This window comes from Phyllobates terribilis, unplaced genomic scaffold (genome assembly GCF_046119375.1).
Source record: "Phyllobates terribilis strain yellow unplaced genomic scaffold, ASM4611937v1 Scaffold_8__6_contigs__length_399053987, whole genome shotgun sequence".
Taxonomy (NCBI): Eukaryota; Metazoa; Chordata; class Amphibia; order Anura; family Dendrobatidae; genus Phyllobates; species Phyllobates terribilis.
The window spans coordinates 294,444,182-294,458,982 of record NW_027362768.1 but is presented as its reverse complement, the minus strand read 5'-3'; the positions used below and the strand labels follow the sequence as shown (position 1 = coordinate 294,458,982).

The 14,801-nt window shown below is 44.6% G+C and overlaps 1 protein-coding gene across 1 annotated transcript in view; it reads right to left on the bottom strand.

Annotated features, from left to right (window-relative positions):
- The window catches only part of STAB1 (stabilin 1), a 220,560-nt gene that overhangs the window by 46,973 nt on the left and 158,786 nt on the right, over positions 1-14,801 (bottom strand). Inside the window, exons 50-52 of the mRNA XM_073644427.1 lie at positions 10,800-10,859; positions 7,644-7,820; positions 6,079-6,165 (exon numbers count right to left, since the gene is read on the bottom strand). Coding sequence (XP_073500528.1) covers positions 6,079-6,165; positions 7,644-7,820; positions 10,800-10,859 — 324 coding nt within the window. The remainder of the gene's footprint in view (positions 1-6,078; positions 6,166-7,643; positions 7,821-10,799; positions 10,860-14,801) is intronic.

Sequence of the window (14,801 nt, the reverse complement as noted above, 5' to 3'; positions counted from 1 at the left end):
AACAACAGCTGGTGGCAAACCTCCACGTCCTCGATGGTCTTACCCGCCCTGGCCTGGGTGAGCATGTCCAGGAGGGTCTCCGCCTCTCCCTCCTCTGGCAGGTTGCACACGGGAAGGGCGCAGGCCTTCCGCTCATGATGTGCCTTCATTATGTTCACGTGGGAGGCCTTCCGCCTTCCCTGGGCGTGGTCCAGGGTGACCAGGTACGTCACGGCATTGAGCTGCTGGTGCACAAGGTACGGGCCTTCCCAGGCCGCCTGAGGCTTGTCCTGGGGTACGGAGACCAGTACCCACACCTTTTGACCCACCTGGTAGGTCCCCTCACAAGCATTCTGGTCGTACCATTGCTTGTGCCGGCTGGCCATTCTCTAAGGCCTTATCACAGCCGACTTGATCACTCTCCTCCCCTCCCTAAGGGGAGAGGGACACAGTACATCACCCACCCCCGCATCCCAATCAGTAGGCATGTTAGCACCAATAGGGGTGGACATGACATTGTCTGGAGAGTTTGGCCTTGGGGGTTCAGTGGCCACATAGTGGGACACTAGCCACCCCAAGTCTCTCTCAAGTAAAACACTTGTGGGAATGTTCGGAGTTACCCCCACTCCCTTCCCGGCACTCCAGTCCAAATACACCTTGGCGACAGGCAGCACAGGCTCGACGCTTCCAATCCCGGAGATGGCAAGTCTTTCCCAGGTATCAAATCCTGGTGTGACACCAGTTCGGGCTGCACAAGGCTCATCTCAGCGACGGTGTCTCGCAGTCCCATGGCCCTGGCGTGGCCTATGGTGACAGTCTGAAGGTTGTCAAAGGACCTCCCACCACCCCCACTCACACACAAAACAGTGGATGGTTTCTGGGACGGGGACGGGCCCTTCTGGCGCTGGGGACACATGGCTTTGAAGTGGCCCGGCTGTCTGCAAAGGTGACACAGTCGGGGTTTCTCTACCGGCGTGGACAGGAAAGCATGGGTAGGTGCCCTCTTGGGCTTGGTGGCAGGGACAGCAGGCACCATGTTCGTCTTACTCTCTCTCCAGCCAGCAGGTGTCTCGGCCTCCAGAGTCCTGTTGATGGAGTACTTGTCAGCAAGTGTCGCTGTTGCAGAGGCCCCCTTTGGCTTCCGCTCACGGACGTACTGATGAAGGTCCTCCGGGCAGTTCCACAGAAACTGCTCAGTCGCGATGAGCTCCTTCAGCAGCTGGATGGTGGTGAGCTCCAGTCCCGTGGTCCATTGATCAACTGCTCTCAGTAGGGCCTGCATGTGATCGACACAGCTGTATGCAGGACCCCGCTGCAGACTCTGGAGCTTCTTCCGGTACGTCTCAGGGATCAGGTTGTACTGCCGGACCAGAGCCTGCTTGATGTCCTCATAGCTCAGGGTGGTCTCACTGGGCAGATACCCAAAGATTTCCAGGGCCTTACCTCTAAGGAGAGGTGTTAAGAACCGGACCCACTGGTCCTCAGGCAGATGGTACTGATGGCAGGTTATTTCAAATGCCTGCAAGAATGTGTCCAAGTCCCCTCCTTTGTCCAGCAGGGTTCCCCTCTGCCCGTAGGTTTGGGACTCGGATCTCAGGGGACTTGCGACTGGCTGGGGCCTGCAGCTGGAGCCGGAGCTGAAGCAGTTTCTGCTGGTGCTCGCGCTCTCACTGATGTTCCACTGCAGTGGCTGCCTTGCGATGTTCTACGGTGACTGTGGGGGCCGCATAGGTGGCCTTGTCCCAAGCCATGAGATGGGCAAAGGCGGCTTGCACAAGATCATCCAATCCTGCCTGGCTGGGTGGATGGGCTGATGGTGGGTGGTCCACTGCGGGACCAACCGCTAGCGACATTTTCTTCCACCTCCTCAACTCCATCTGGAGTATTGGACATCTCATTGGTTTTTCTCCTGGTGCCACTGGCCATCCTTGCACGTTATGGTCACTGACACCGAACTGCAACCTGATGCACCCACACAACCTGCAGTATTTGCACTCTGACTGTCTAGTGCTGCACTGATCTTAAGACCCCAGCAGCAAAAGCTACTACTGGCAATCCTTAGTGTCTGTGAGTATGCGTTCCACACTCAGGGTATCTGCCCACGTAGCGTTTTACAAGCGTAAATGCTGCGGAATTTCCGCAGCGTAAACGCTTGGTAATCCGTCCCCCATGGTCCCCAATGAGAATCCGCAATTTCAATGCCCATGCTGCGGATTTTTCCACAGCGTTTTTGATGCGCTCAAAAATCTGCAGCATGTCCATTAATTTTACGTTTACGCATGCGGAATTGCCTTGTCAATGCAATAAAAAGCGCAATGCAATTCTGCATGTTCCAAACACTTCTAAAACGCGCGAAAAACGCTTGCCAAATTCCGCAAGCATTTTTCCGGGAGAGGACATGCGGAAATGAAGCAGAAATTTTCTGCTTCATTTCTGCAACGTGGGCACATAGCCTCACACATCCTATTATCTCGATCCCACCACTTGCCACCAATGTGAAGAAACGGCAGCAGGGAGACCCCGCAGAATCTCGCTGTTACCGCCTCTTGTGATGGATCCACACCCCATCACCTGCCTGACATCACACTATGCCAGACTAGTACGTGATACGGATCTACCCTTTGCACCAACGTGATGTTCCGCACCCCCCCCTCAAGGACGTGTAAGGTCAGATTGGTACAGTTCTACACAGTCACCCCCTGTCCACAAGGGTACAGAAAGGTACCAGGGAGTGAGAAAAGGTGGTCCACTCAGCCATTGACGTGGCACCACACTCCCTCACGCCCCTGACAGGCTGAGAGGCTCTTTCACTACTCCAGTGAAGCAGAGCCTTGTCTGCCTGGTAGAGCTGCCACCAGTTTATATTTGATATAACCGACCTATATCGGGCTAGAAACCAGCCCGGTAGCGTGTTCATTGGACCGAACAACAGACGTAAGGTTCGTGGATCGAGATAAAAGAACAGCCTAAGGTTAAATTATCTATTTAATCGCCGTAAGGGCACACTAAACAATACACTATATATACACAGTGGTCAGAGTTACAAATACAAAAGTATGGTACAACAAGTATAAGCAGAACTTAAGAGTCAATTACCAGTTTAGATGGAAAGGTCTGGCTTTCGGGGGAAGGGCTGCCACATGGGAGGCTATGGGCCATCACTTGGTGGATAGACTTTTCCCCACACGTCTTGATGTCACAACCTCCCAGGAAAAAGACGATGTCAGGGTTCCTGGAGTACTTAACCCCTCTGGCTCACTGCCAATCTGCCTCGTGGCTATGCCCAAATCTCCTCCCCTGGTTTCTCTTAATTAAGAGACTCCGAAAACTAAAATGGGCTATGCCTCCTTACTGGATGGTCTTAGGGAACCGCTTCTGGTGTCAACGGACCCAGCCGGGCCCCTGTTATGCGTGGAGACCAAACACAGTGGCCTTGGTTTTTTTTTGAAAGGCTGTGCCACATATCTCCCTATTCTTGCTTGCTGGGCGGTGAAGAAAGGAATGGTGAGATTCTCCATTCTTTTAGGTTTCCGAAAATCTACACTGCTCAAAAAAATAAAGGGAACACTTAAACAACAGAATATAACTCCAAGTAAATCAAACTTCTGTGAAATCAAACTGTCCACTTAGGAAGCAACACTGATTGACAATCAATTTCACATGCTGTTGTGCAAATGGAATAGACAATAGATGGAAATTATTGGCAATTATCAAGACACCCTCAATAAAGGAGTGGTTCTGCAGGTGGGGACCACAGACCACATCTCAGTACTAATGCTTTCTGGCTGATGTTTTGGTCACTTTTTAATGTTGGTTGTGCTGTGTAGAGACCGACTCTACAACCCACAGAAGTTGCTCAGGTAGTGCAGCTCATCCAGGATGGCACATCAATGCGAGCTGTGTCAAGAAGGTTTGCTGTGTCTGTCAGCGTAGTGTCCAGAGGCTGGAGGTGCTACCAGGAGACAGGCCAGTACACCAGGAGACCTGGAGGGGGCCATAGGAGGGCAACAACCCAGCAGCAGGACCGCTACCTCCGCCTTTGTGCAAGGAGGAACAGGAGGAGCACTGCCAGAGCCCTGCAAAATGACCTCAAATGTGCATGTGTCAGCACAAACAGTTAGAAACCGACTCCATGAGGGTGGTATGAGGGCCCGACATCCACAGATGGGGGTTGTGCTCACAGCCCAACACCTTGCAGGACGTTTGCCATTTGCCACAGAACACCAGGATTGACAAAGTCGCCACTGGCGCCCTGTGATCTTCACAGATGAAAGCAGGTTCACACTTAGCACATGTGACAGACATGACAGTCTGGAGTCTGGAGACGCCGTGGAGAGCGATCTGCTGCCTGCAACATGCTTCAGCATGACCGGTTTAGCAGTGGGTCAGTAATGGTGTGGAGTGGCATTTCTTTGGAGGGCTGCACAGCTCTCCATGTGCTCCCCAGAGGTAGCTTGACTGCCATTAGGTACCGGGATGAGAGCCTCAGACCCCTTGTGAGACCATATGCTGGTGCGGTTGGCCCTGGGTTCCTCCTAATGCAGGACAATGCCAGACCTCATGTGGCTGGAGTGTGTCAGCAGTTCCTGCAAGATGAAGGCATTGAAGCTATGGACTGGCCCGCCCGTTCCTCAGACCTGAATTCGATTGAGCACATCTGGGACATCATGTCTCGCTCCATCCACCAACGTCACGTTGCACCACAGACTGTCCAGGAGTTGGCGGATGCTTTAGTCCAGGTCTGGGAGGAGATCCCACAGGAGACCATCCGCAACCTCATCAGGAGCATTCCCAGGCGTTGTAGAGAGGTCATACAGGCACGTGGAGGCCACACACAATACTGAGCCTCAATTTGACTTGTTTTAAGGACATTACATCAAAGTTGGATCAGCCTGTAGTGTGTTTTTCCACTTTAATTTTGGGGGTGACTCCAAATTCAGGCCTTCATTGGTTAATAAATTTGATTTCCATTGATGATTTTTGTGTGATTTGTTGTCAGCACATTCAACTTTGCACAGAACAAAGTATTCAATGAGAATATTTCATTCATTCAGATCTAGGATGTGTTATTTGAGTGTTCCCTTTATTTTTTTGAGCAGTGTATTTTGTGTATCACTCGGATGTATCGTCTTCCCATAATTCGATGTTGAATTATAGTTTATTGAACAATAGAAGCACATGGTGTGGGGGATGGGAAGGGACAAATCCTGTGCAGCTGCTTGAAGCTGCTGAGGGAATTGTCACTCACGCTTGTCGGCCCCTCCTTTGCAAGCTGCAGTGTCGAATTACATTGTACATGGAGATCTCTGTAATCACCGTCACGTAGTGCACAGTGATTGACAGGGGATTACCTTGAATATCTTCACACCAACTTTTCAGATTTTAAAGTCATTTTTCAAGCTGTTGTTATAAAGTATTCTAATTTACTGAGATAATGACTTTTGTGTTTTCATTGGCTGTAAGTCATAATCATCAACATTAACAGAAATAAAACACTTGAAATAGATCACTCTGTAATGACTTTATATAATATATAAGTTTCACTTTTTGTATTGAAGAAATAAATTAACTTTTTGATGATATTCTAATTTTGTAAGAAGCACTTGTATATGCATCTTTTAATTTTTTATTTTATTTTAGGAATAATAGATCACTTTGTATGAAATATCAAGATTATTAGAAAAGGGAAAAGTTAAGTAATTGTGGTCAGTCCTTAACTCTCATTTTTTCAGGAGCCCTAAATGAAAGACAGCAACCTGATTGGTTAGTGTGGCCAATGGCTCCACTTGTACTTTGCACCAATTTTTATTTGTGTCTGTGGAAAATATAATTTCTGATGCTGATCAGTACAATGATAATCGTTTTAATAATAACGATATTAGTCTAATGTGTATGGAGCACTTTATTGTGTGACTTGGTCTTATAAAGAGCAAATGCCTGCTGTTAATTTTATAACTGCTAATTGTCCTATTCTTTGGCCTTGAGAGCTGTTCTTTGCTGTTCTACCCATGGACTCCCGGAAGCAAAAATTTCAGTTAAGTAAATTTTCATTATTTTACATTGGTATTTTGTTGAAATTCACTGTGAATGGATACTCACCATGTTGGTTGAGCTGCACTGAAAGGAAACCATTGAGCCATGAAATGTCCTACGTGACCCACTGTTAGGTAGACTTCCTGCCAAAATCTAGGGCAATACACATAAAGAAGGCAATTAAGCTATTTTGGAATTTGCAACAGTTTTATTGTAAAATGGCCAATGCACAACAATTGAAAAATATATAAAGAAATCTCTGTAATGCCAAGGGAATCAGCCATTCTTCCTCCTTACTGTCCTGTATCTGGCTGTATGACAACTGGCTGCAGCAGAAGTCTCCTTCCTTAGATGTTTTTTGTCCTATTACACAGAGGGTAAAGCCCTAACCTTGGCTTCTTTTGGGCATCAGCTGAAGATGGAACTGATCAGCAAAGAATACAGAGGTCATAGAGAGAACTGATCAGCAAAGAATACAGAGGTCAAAGATGGAACTGATCAGCAAACAATACAGAGGTCAAAGATGGAACTGATCAGCAAGCAATACAGAGGTCAAAGATGGAACTGATCAGCAAACAATACAGAGGTCAAACTCCTGCTGGTTTTCTACACAACTGACTACTACTACAGAATCATTCAGAAAATGCTTCAGATGAACAAACAGTGATGACAACTATATTTATTTTTTAATTTAGACATTAATTTTAGGACTATGTTCCTTTATATGGCTTAAAATAGAACTCTTACAGCTCCACAACACATCCCATAATGATGCCGTGTCTCCTTATTTGGGCCAAACAGGTCTTTTGAGCCTCCCTAGGATCCAGGTTCTACACGTACTATAGTTAAGCTGCTGATGAATACTTTGTCACACTGGCTCTCCCAGTCACGTGGTGTGCAAGGAACTGCATCAAAACTACATTCAAGTGAATGGGGCTGCGTGCAGTCCTACTAACTATAGTGGTCAAAAATATTGCTGCGTAGGGATAGTAGTCCTAGCACTTGGATAGAATAAATCACTTTAATGGGAATCTATCAGTAGGATCAACCCCACAAACCGCTTATATCGATATGCAGGTCTCTGAAAGCTAAATCCATCAACACTTTTATATCTTCTATCTGTTGCTGCATTCCCAAGATATTAGCATTTTAACTAATATATAAATGTGGCGTTAAGTGCTCTGAGCATGACAGAGCACTTCCTGTGTAACTGCCTCCCAAAGTTGATTCCCCACATAGCACCAGCCTCGTTAGCTTGATTGATTGAGATATCAACTAAGCTGAAGAGACTGTTGCTGGGCTGACTACAACTAGGGGAGGCAGAGGCTCGGTGCTCAGGCACATCTAGAGCACTTAACACATAATTTGCATGTGAATTAAAACACTGATTTCTTGGGAATGTAGCAACAGATAGAAGATATAAAGGTGTTGATGGATTACATTTTTCAAAGACCTGAATTCCCAAATAAAAGTTTGTGTAGGTTGCTGATGGATTCCCTTTAAGAAATAGAGAGAGTCAGAAATCTTGTAGTCTTTGCCATTGGTCAGTCTGAATCTATTGTAAATTGTGTGATCAGAGAAAATAGACAAGTCATCATGTATAAACTAAACCTTATGCACAAGAGGTCTACCTTTGTATCCCTGATAATATGAACTTTTAGATAAGCCTCCAGTTTGTCTCGGTGCTCTTCATGGTACAACCATATTTTTCGTTCTTTGGGAAGAGAATCAAAGGCTTTATCTGTAGGCCATAACATTGTGATTGGTTGGTGTATTTTATCCAGAACTGTAGACATCAGATTGGAATCCTATCAAAATAATACAAAAAATAATAATAATAGACAAACATTAAATAAATATTTGTGATCTTCCCTTTAGTAGTGCCATGTGGGGGCACTGCAGTGCACAGCTCCGCCTACTGGACTCAAAAGCTCATAATAAGCAGAGATGTAGATCAGTGCAAGTAACACTGACATTTCTCCCTGAAAAGCTCAGGCTGCCGGTTTCAAAAAAGTCCTCTTCTCGGGATGTAATTTCTTTAAAAAATACAAACTACACTTAACTCACCCTCCCCGGGTCCAGCACCAAGTCTCCAGTGCTGCTCCTCATGTCTTTTATAGTCTGCAGCGCTGACATCATGTTGTCGACAGCGTTGCAGCCAATAACTGACCTCAGCACTTCAGCCCGACTTGCTAGCATGAGTCGCTGAGCTCATGGATTGTCTGCAGTGCTGTCAACTTGATATTAGCGCTACAGACTATAACAGACAGCGGGAGCAGCGGTGGAGACTCGGCACTGGACCAGGAGAAGGTACCAATTTTTTTTTCCAGTTTTCTGGTAAGATTTTTTTTGTACTCACTGTAAAATCTGTTTCTCTATAGTCTTCATTGGAGGACACAGAAAAACATAGTAGTCTGCTGCCACCTGGAGGTTGACAGGAGATTATACCTCACCTGCTAGCCTCAGGCTCCCTCAGTTTAGTGAGAAAGTAGGAGAAGCAAAAAGAGATCAAAACATTTGGAAAAATAATTGAATTATACCCCAAGAGAGGAAAACAACAAATGCACCCCCAACCGGGAAACTAAGGGTGGGTGCTGTGTCCCGTGTACCCCAGTGAAGACTACTGAGAAACAGATTTTATGGTGAGTACAAAAATTTCTCGGCTGCATCTTTGGGAGACACACAGAACCATGAGATGTTCTAAAGTTGACAAGGGGTTGGGAAATTTCCACTCTTGCTCCGGCTGAAACCTGGGCAACTGCCGCCGGCAAAATCTTCTTTCCAAGACTTGCATCCGAAGAAGCAAAGATGTGGACCCTGTAAAAGGTTATGTACTGATGACTAAGTAGCTGCTTTACAGAGTTGCAGGACCGATGCATGGTGGCGAACTGCCCAGGAAGCACTCACCACCCGCGTAGAGTGTGCCTTAACCCTAAAATGAGGTGTCCTAGCCTTTGCCTTATAGACCTGAATGATGGCCATTCTAATCTGACGAGCAATAGTTGTTTTAGAGGGGGCCAGGCCCCTGCGGGGGCTGTCCGGTATGACAAACAAGTAATCAGACCTTCAAAATGGGGCGATAGCTGATAACACCGCACAGTCCTGACAACATCTAATTCATGCAGAGCTTTCTCGATTGGATGAGAAGGTGCAGGACAAAAGAAAGACAAGACAATGTTCTTGTTAAGGTGAAAAGTCAAAACAAGACAGAATTTGGACAGAAGATTGCAGGGCTAGCCTCTTCTCTGGAAGGAAGATTGACGCTTGAACTGTCTCGAATATCATCCCAACATACGAAAACTACTGTGTTGGAATGAATGCTAACTTTGCCCTGTTGACAATCCATCCAAATTGTTCTAGGGAATCTAGAACAATCTCAAACTCTCAAGATTCTGGTAAAAAAGGAAGGTGCATTGACCAGAATATCGTCCAGCCCCCCGGTCCAAAGTAAAGCCATAACTGGGGCCAGAACCTTTGTTAACACCCTGAGCATGGTTGCCAGCCTAAAGGGAAGGGCCCTGAACTGAAAGTGATCCTGCTAGAGTACAAAGCGAAGAAATCACTGATGAGCCAAAAAGATAGGCGTCCTGAACGTCTATCAAGGACAAAAACTCCCCAGCTTCCATGGATGCCGCGACTGACCAGAGCGTCTCCATCCTGAAGTGACGCAGCCCCCATTTGTTCAGCTGTCTTAGATTTAGAATAGGTTGTACCGAACAGTCCTTTGTGGGGATGATGAATAGGTTTGAGTAGAACCCTCTGAAGAGCTTTGAAGGAGGAACCCTCATGATTACTCCTGCTTGACAGGGGAATGCTATGGCTTTTGTTTGAAACTGGATCTTACACTTGGGAGAACTGGGGAGACTAGATCTGAAAAAACAATCTTACGGAAGAGAGACATATTCTATCCTGTAGCCAGAAGAGACTACCTCTCTGACCCAAAAATCGATGACTGCCCACAACCATGCCTCCCTCAAAAGGAGAAGACAGCCACCCACCCGGGAAGAATCCCTGAGTGAGAGCTGCCAGTCAGATGTTGACTGCTCTACTGCCTCTGGAACCCGGGGGCTTACCACCGGAACCGAGGGATACTCTATGATCACACAGCGTCGCAAGTGGGCTATACTCACCTGTCCTGAAGACCCGAAATCCAATCTTCTGCTCCATGCAACATGTGCGCTATATGAGTCGGGCAAGAAGTGCCTGGTTTACGGACTGCCGCCCCAGTAACTGACCATCAACTGTGTTAAGGTACTCTGGTCTGGCCATATTGACGCAAGAGGATACGAACTGCACAATTACAACCTGTACTCTCAGTCACTGCGTGGGTGAAACAGAGCGCACAATTACACCCTGTTACCCTAAACACTATCCAGTTGAAAAACAAAAAAGAGAAACTTAACGCCTAACGACTAAGACAGGTCTGAGAGAGACCTTGCCTCCAACTGACACTACATAAAACTAAAGGAGCCTGAGGCTAGCAGGCGAGGTATCGTCTGCTGGGGAGGAGCAAATTTTCATTTAGAATGTAATAATAGTGTCTGCCTCCAGGTCGCAGCAGACTATCCCATGGTTCTCTGTGTTCCCCAATGAAGCGGCTGAGAAAAACTTTTTAAGGCAAATAGACCAATGTAATCCATCACTGCAGGCGAGCATTCTTAGGGTATAGAGTTAACAAAATAACATCCCACTTATGCTTTCATTTACATCACTAGTCAAACAAAATATTCTGAATAGAGTACATTATGTAAAAAAATAAATACATCTCGGGATAAAGCAAGGATTACCTGCAAAAGTTGGACGAATTTCGAATATCCGTAGAAATTTGCAACTTCACTTATATTTAACTGCAGATAAATAAAAAAATGTTCAAACACAAACACATCCTATAAGTTAACATCTATACCAAATGATCTACAAAGCAGACTTAAACTAACTGTCTGACATAGAGCTGCAGATCCCTTGCTTTAACAGAGAGTTAAACTCATCAATTAGCTACAGGATAAAAGAAGAAATGTCTGAGTTCTGGGAAGACAATCCGGCTTCAGATGCACATTGAATGACCTATAATATACAGTCGTGGCTGAAAACGTTGGCACCCTTGAAATTGTTCCAGAAAATTAAGTATTTCTCCCAGAAAATTATTGCAATTACACATGTTTATTTCCTTTGTGTGTATTAGAACAATACAAAAAAAACAGATAAAAAATTGCAAATTGGATAATTTCACACAAATCCCCAAAAATGGGCAGAACAAAATTGTTGACACCTTTGTCAAATTTGTGGGTAAACAACTTTGTTTCAAGCATGTGATGCTTGTTCAAACTTACCTGTGGCAAATAACAGGTGTGGGCAATATGAAAATCACACCTAAAATCAGTCAATAAGGGGAGAAGTTGACTCATTCTTTGCATTGTATGACTGTATGTGCCACACTAAACATGGATAACAGAAAGAGAAGAGAACTTCCTGAGGACTTGAGAACCAAAATTATTGAACAATATCAACTATCTCAAGGTTACAATTCCATCTCCAGAGATCTTGATATTCCTTTGTCCATGGTGCGCAACATTATCAAGAAGTTTACAACCCATGGTATTGTAGCTAATCTCCCTGGCAGGGAAAATGTGATGAAAAGTTGCAATGCAGGATAGTCCGGATGGTAGATAAGCAGTCCAAATCAAGTTCCAAAATATTTCAAGCTGTCCTGCAGGCTCAGGGTGCATCAGTGTTAGCACAAACTATCCATCGACATTTGAATCAAATGAAACGCTATGGCAGGAGATCCAGGAGGACCCCACTGCTGACACAAAAAAATTAAAAAAGCTAGACTGCTGTTTGCCAAAATGTTTGAGAGTAAACCAAACTGCTTCTGGGAAGAGTCTTATGGACAGATGAGACCAAGATAGAGTATCACAATCACAGTATTCTACGGTTTATTGAAAATGGAATGAAAAAAGAACACAGTACCTACAGTAAAATATGCTGGAGGTTCAAAGATGTTTTGGGATTGTTTTGCTGGCTCTGGCACTGGGTGCCTTGACTGTGGGCAAGGAATCATGAAATCTGAACATTGCCAATGGATTTTGGGTCGCAATGTGGTGCCCAGTGTCAAAGTTGAGTTTGTGTTCTAGGTCATGGGTCTTCCAGCAGGACAATGACCTCAAACATACTTCAAGAAGCACCCATAAATGGATGGAAACAAAGTGCTGGAGAGTTCTAAAGTGGCAGCAATAGTCTGGATCTGAATCCAACTGAACATCTGTGGAGAGATCTAAAAATTGCTGTTGGCAGAATGCACCCTTCAAATATAATAGACCTGGAGCAGTTTTCCAAAAGCAGAGTGGTCCAAAAATTCAATTTGAGAGGTGTAAGAAGCTTGTTGATGTTTATAGGAAGCGATTGATTGCAGTTATTTATTCTAAAGGGTGTGCAACCAAATATTAAGTTGAGAGGGTGCCAATAAGTTTGTCCGGCCCATTTTTGACGTTTTGTGTGAAATTATGTCCAATTGCCTTTTTTTCTCGTTTTTTTTTTTTGTGTTGTTCCAATATACACACAGGAAATAAACATGTGTATAACAAAACATTTGTAATTGCAATAATATTCTGGAGAAATACTTCATTTTCTGGAACAATTTCAAGGGTGCCAACACTTTCAGTCACTATAGATCATTTAGTGAGTATGAGCTGCCACTGTTCTCGGCAACACAGGTTCTCTTTACACAAGCAATGGGCTGCCGAAAACAATGATCTTTTGTCCAGCACGAACGAGTTTCTTGCCAGTTTACACTCCAAGATTATTGTGAAACAAGCGTTCCTAGCAACATTCACGATACTCTTTCATTGTAAATGCACCTTAAAGTGTAAGAGTCCTTTTAATTTTTATTTCATAAATCAATAGTACATGTAAAAAGAAGAGTCTTTGTAATATATCTTATGAGAGGAATTGGCCTCATTCTTCTCCTGTACATATCATTCATTCTCAAAATTCTCAATTCATGGCTAAAATATCTATTCAGTGAAGACAGATTGTTACAATACTGAGATAGGAGATGGCAGTTACTGCTGATAAGATTCTATGTACAGAGGAGGGGGAGGAGCTAGAGGCATAGCTCCTCCTTCCTCGTAACCCCTCCCATCTACATAGAATCTTATCAGTAATGTAACATTCCGTCTTCACTAAATACAGATTTTAACAGTGAATTGGGAATTTTGGGAATGAATGACCAGTCGTGGCAGAGAAAGAAGCAGATTACAAGGTTGCTTATTTTTCATGTGTACGATTGGTTTATAAGATGAAAATGAAAACACCGGTTACACTTTAAGTCCCAAATTATTTAAGTCGGACCCCATTGTTAAAAAGGTAATCTCAGATATCTCGGAGACTCTTATATACTTCCTGTAGAAGGTAATGGAGAGAGTAGCACATGTGCGGCCAACTCTTCATACCTTGTGTCATGAGGCCAAGGTGCGGCTCCAAGACATAAGACCTGCATTTGTCAAACAGTTAAAGCATATCCTGCGAAAATGCCATAAATATCCGAAATGGGAATACCCCTTTAAGCTGTTGGCAGTTCTAGAAACTTCTGTGCATTAGCAGCACAAAGAATGCCACAGCATTACCAAAACTTACAGGTACTAGATATAAACATATAACTGGCAGGGTAAAAAAAGAAAAACAACTAAAAAAAAAAACCAACCAACATCGCACAAGACCTTGTATTTTTAATCAATTGACTTTTACTGTTTATTGTGGTGCAATACCCTCTAATATGACCTCTAATATACAATGATGAGCAAAAGGGTAACAATATTTTTGACTTTTGACTTTCAGGCTCCATATCTCACCATCCACTACTGCTTCTAACGTGAGACTACAATCATTTTATAGACAATCATCTTGGTTTTGTCATGCATAAATTTGACTTACAACTATTAATATGCATATGATTAGTTATGCAGATTCTTGTCAGGTCACTGCATTGTTACTGTTTTGCTCCTAAAAATCTAAATTTTAAACTTTGTGGGCATGCTCTCGATCAGATTCAAGCATGTCTCGACCAAAATCTGCTCCTGGGTCTCTTCCACAAAGTTGGGAACATGGTCGACTCACTTGGGTATGTATACAGTTTTTTCTTCAACTCTACCCACAAGTGCTTGATTGGGTTGAGGTCTGGGGAATGTGGAAAACAATCCAGCACCTCTACTTCATTTTCATTGAACCATTTCTTCGCAAATCTCGACGTATGGTTCGGATCATTGTCCTGCTGGACCACTATGTCGTCCTTCTCATACCTATAGTACTAGAGTGTACAATGTAACTTGTCTTGTAGGATACTCACATACAGCTCAGCATTGAGACCACCATCTTGGTAATGTATCCAACGCCTTTGGGTGTTAAACAACCCCATATCCACAGGCTTACTTGGCAGTTCCTTCAATTTCTTGATCCGTTAGCCCCTTTTACCCTTGTTTCTTCCAGACCCATTTGCACTTTCGTCTCATCGCTCCAAATCACCCATTTGCAATCTTCTACTGTCCACTTTTCGTACTATAAGGTGCCGCAGCGAGGTAGTTGTGGGCGAGCTGTAGCCCATGCTCGCTTAGCCACCCTACAGACAAAGTGTGTCCTCGCTCTGGTGTGCTGTGCATGTTCCCAACTTTGGGAACATGTGGAAGAGACCCAGGAGCAGATTTTGGTCGAGACATGCTTGAATCTGATTGAGAGCATGCCCAGAAAGATCTAGGCAGTGTTGAAAGCCAAAGATGGATTTACAAAATACTAAA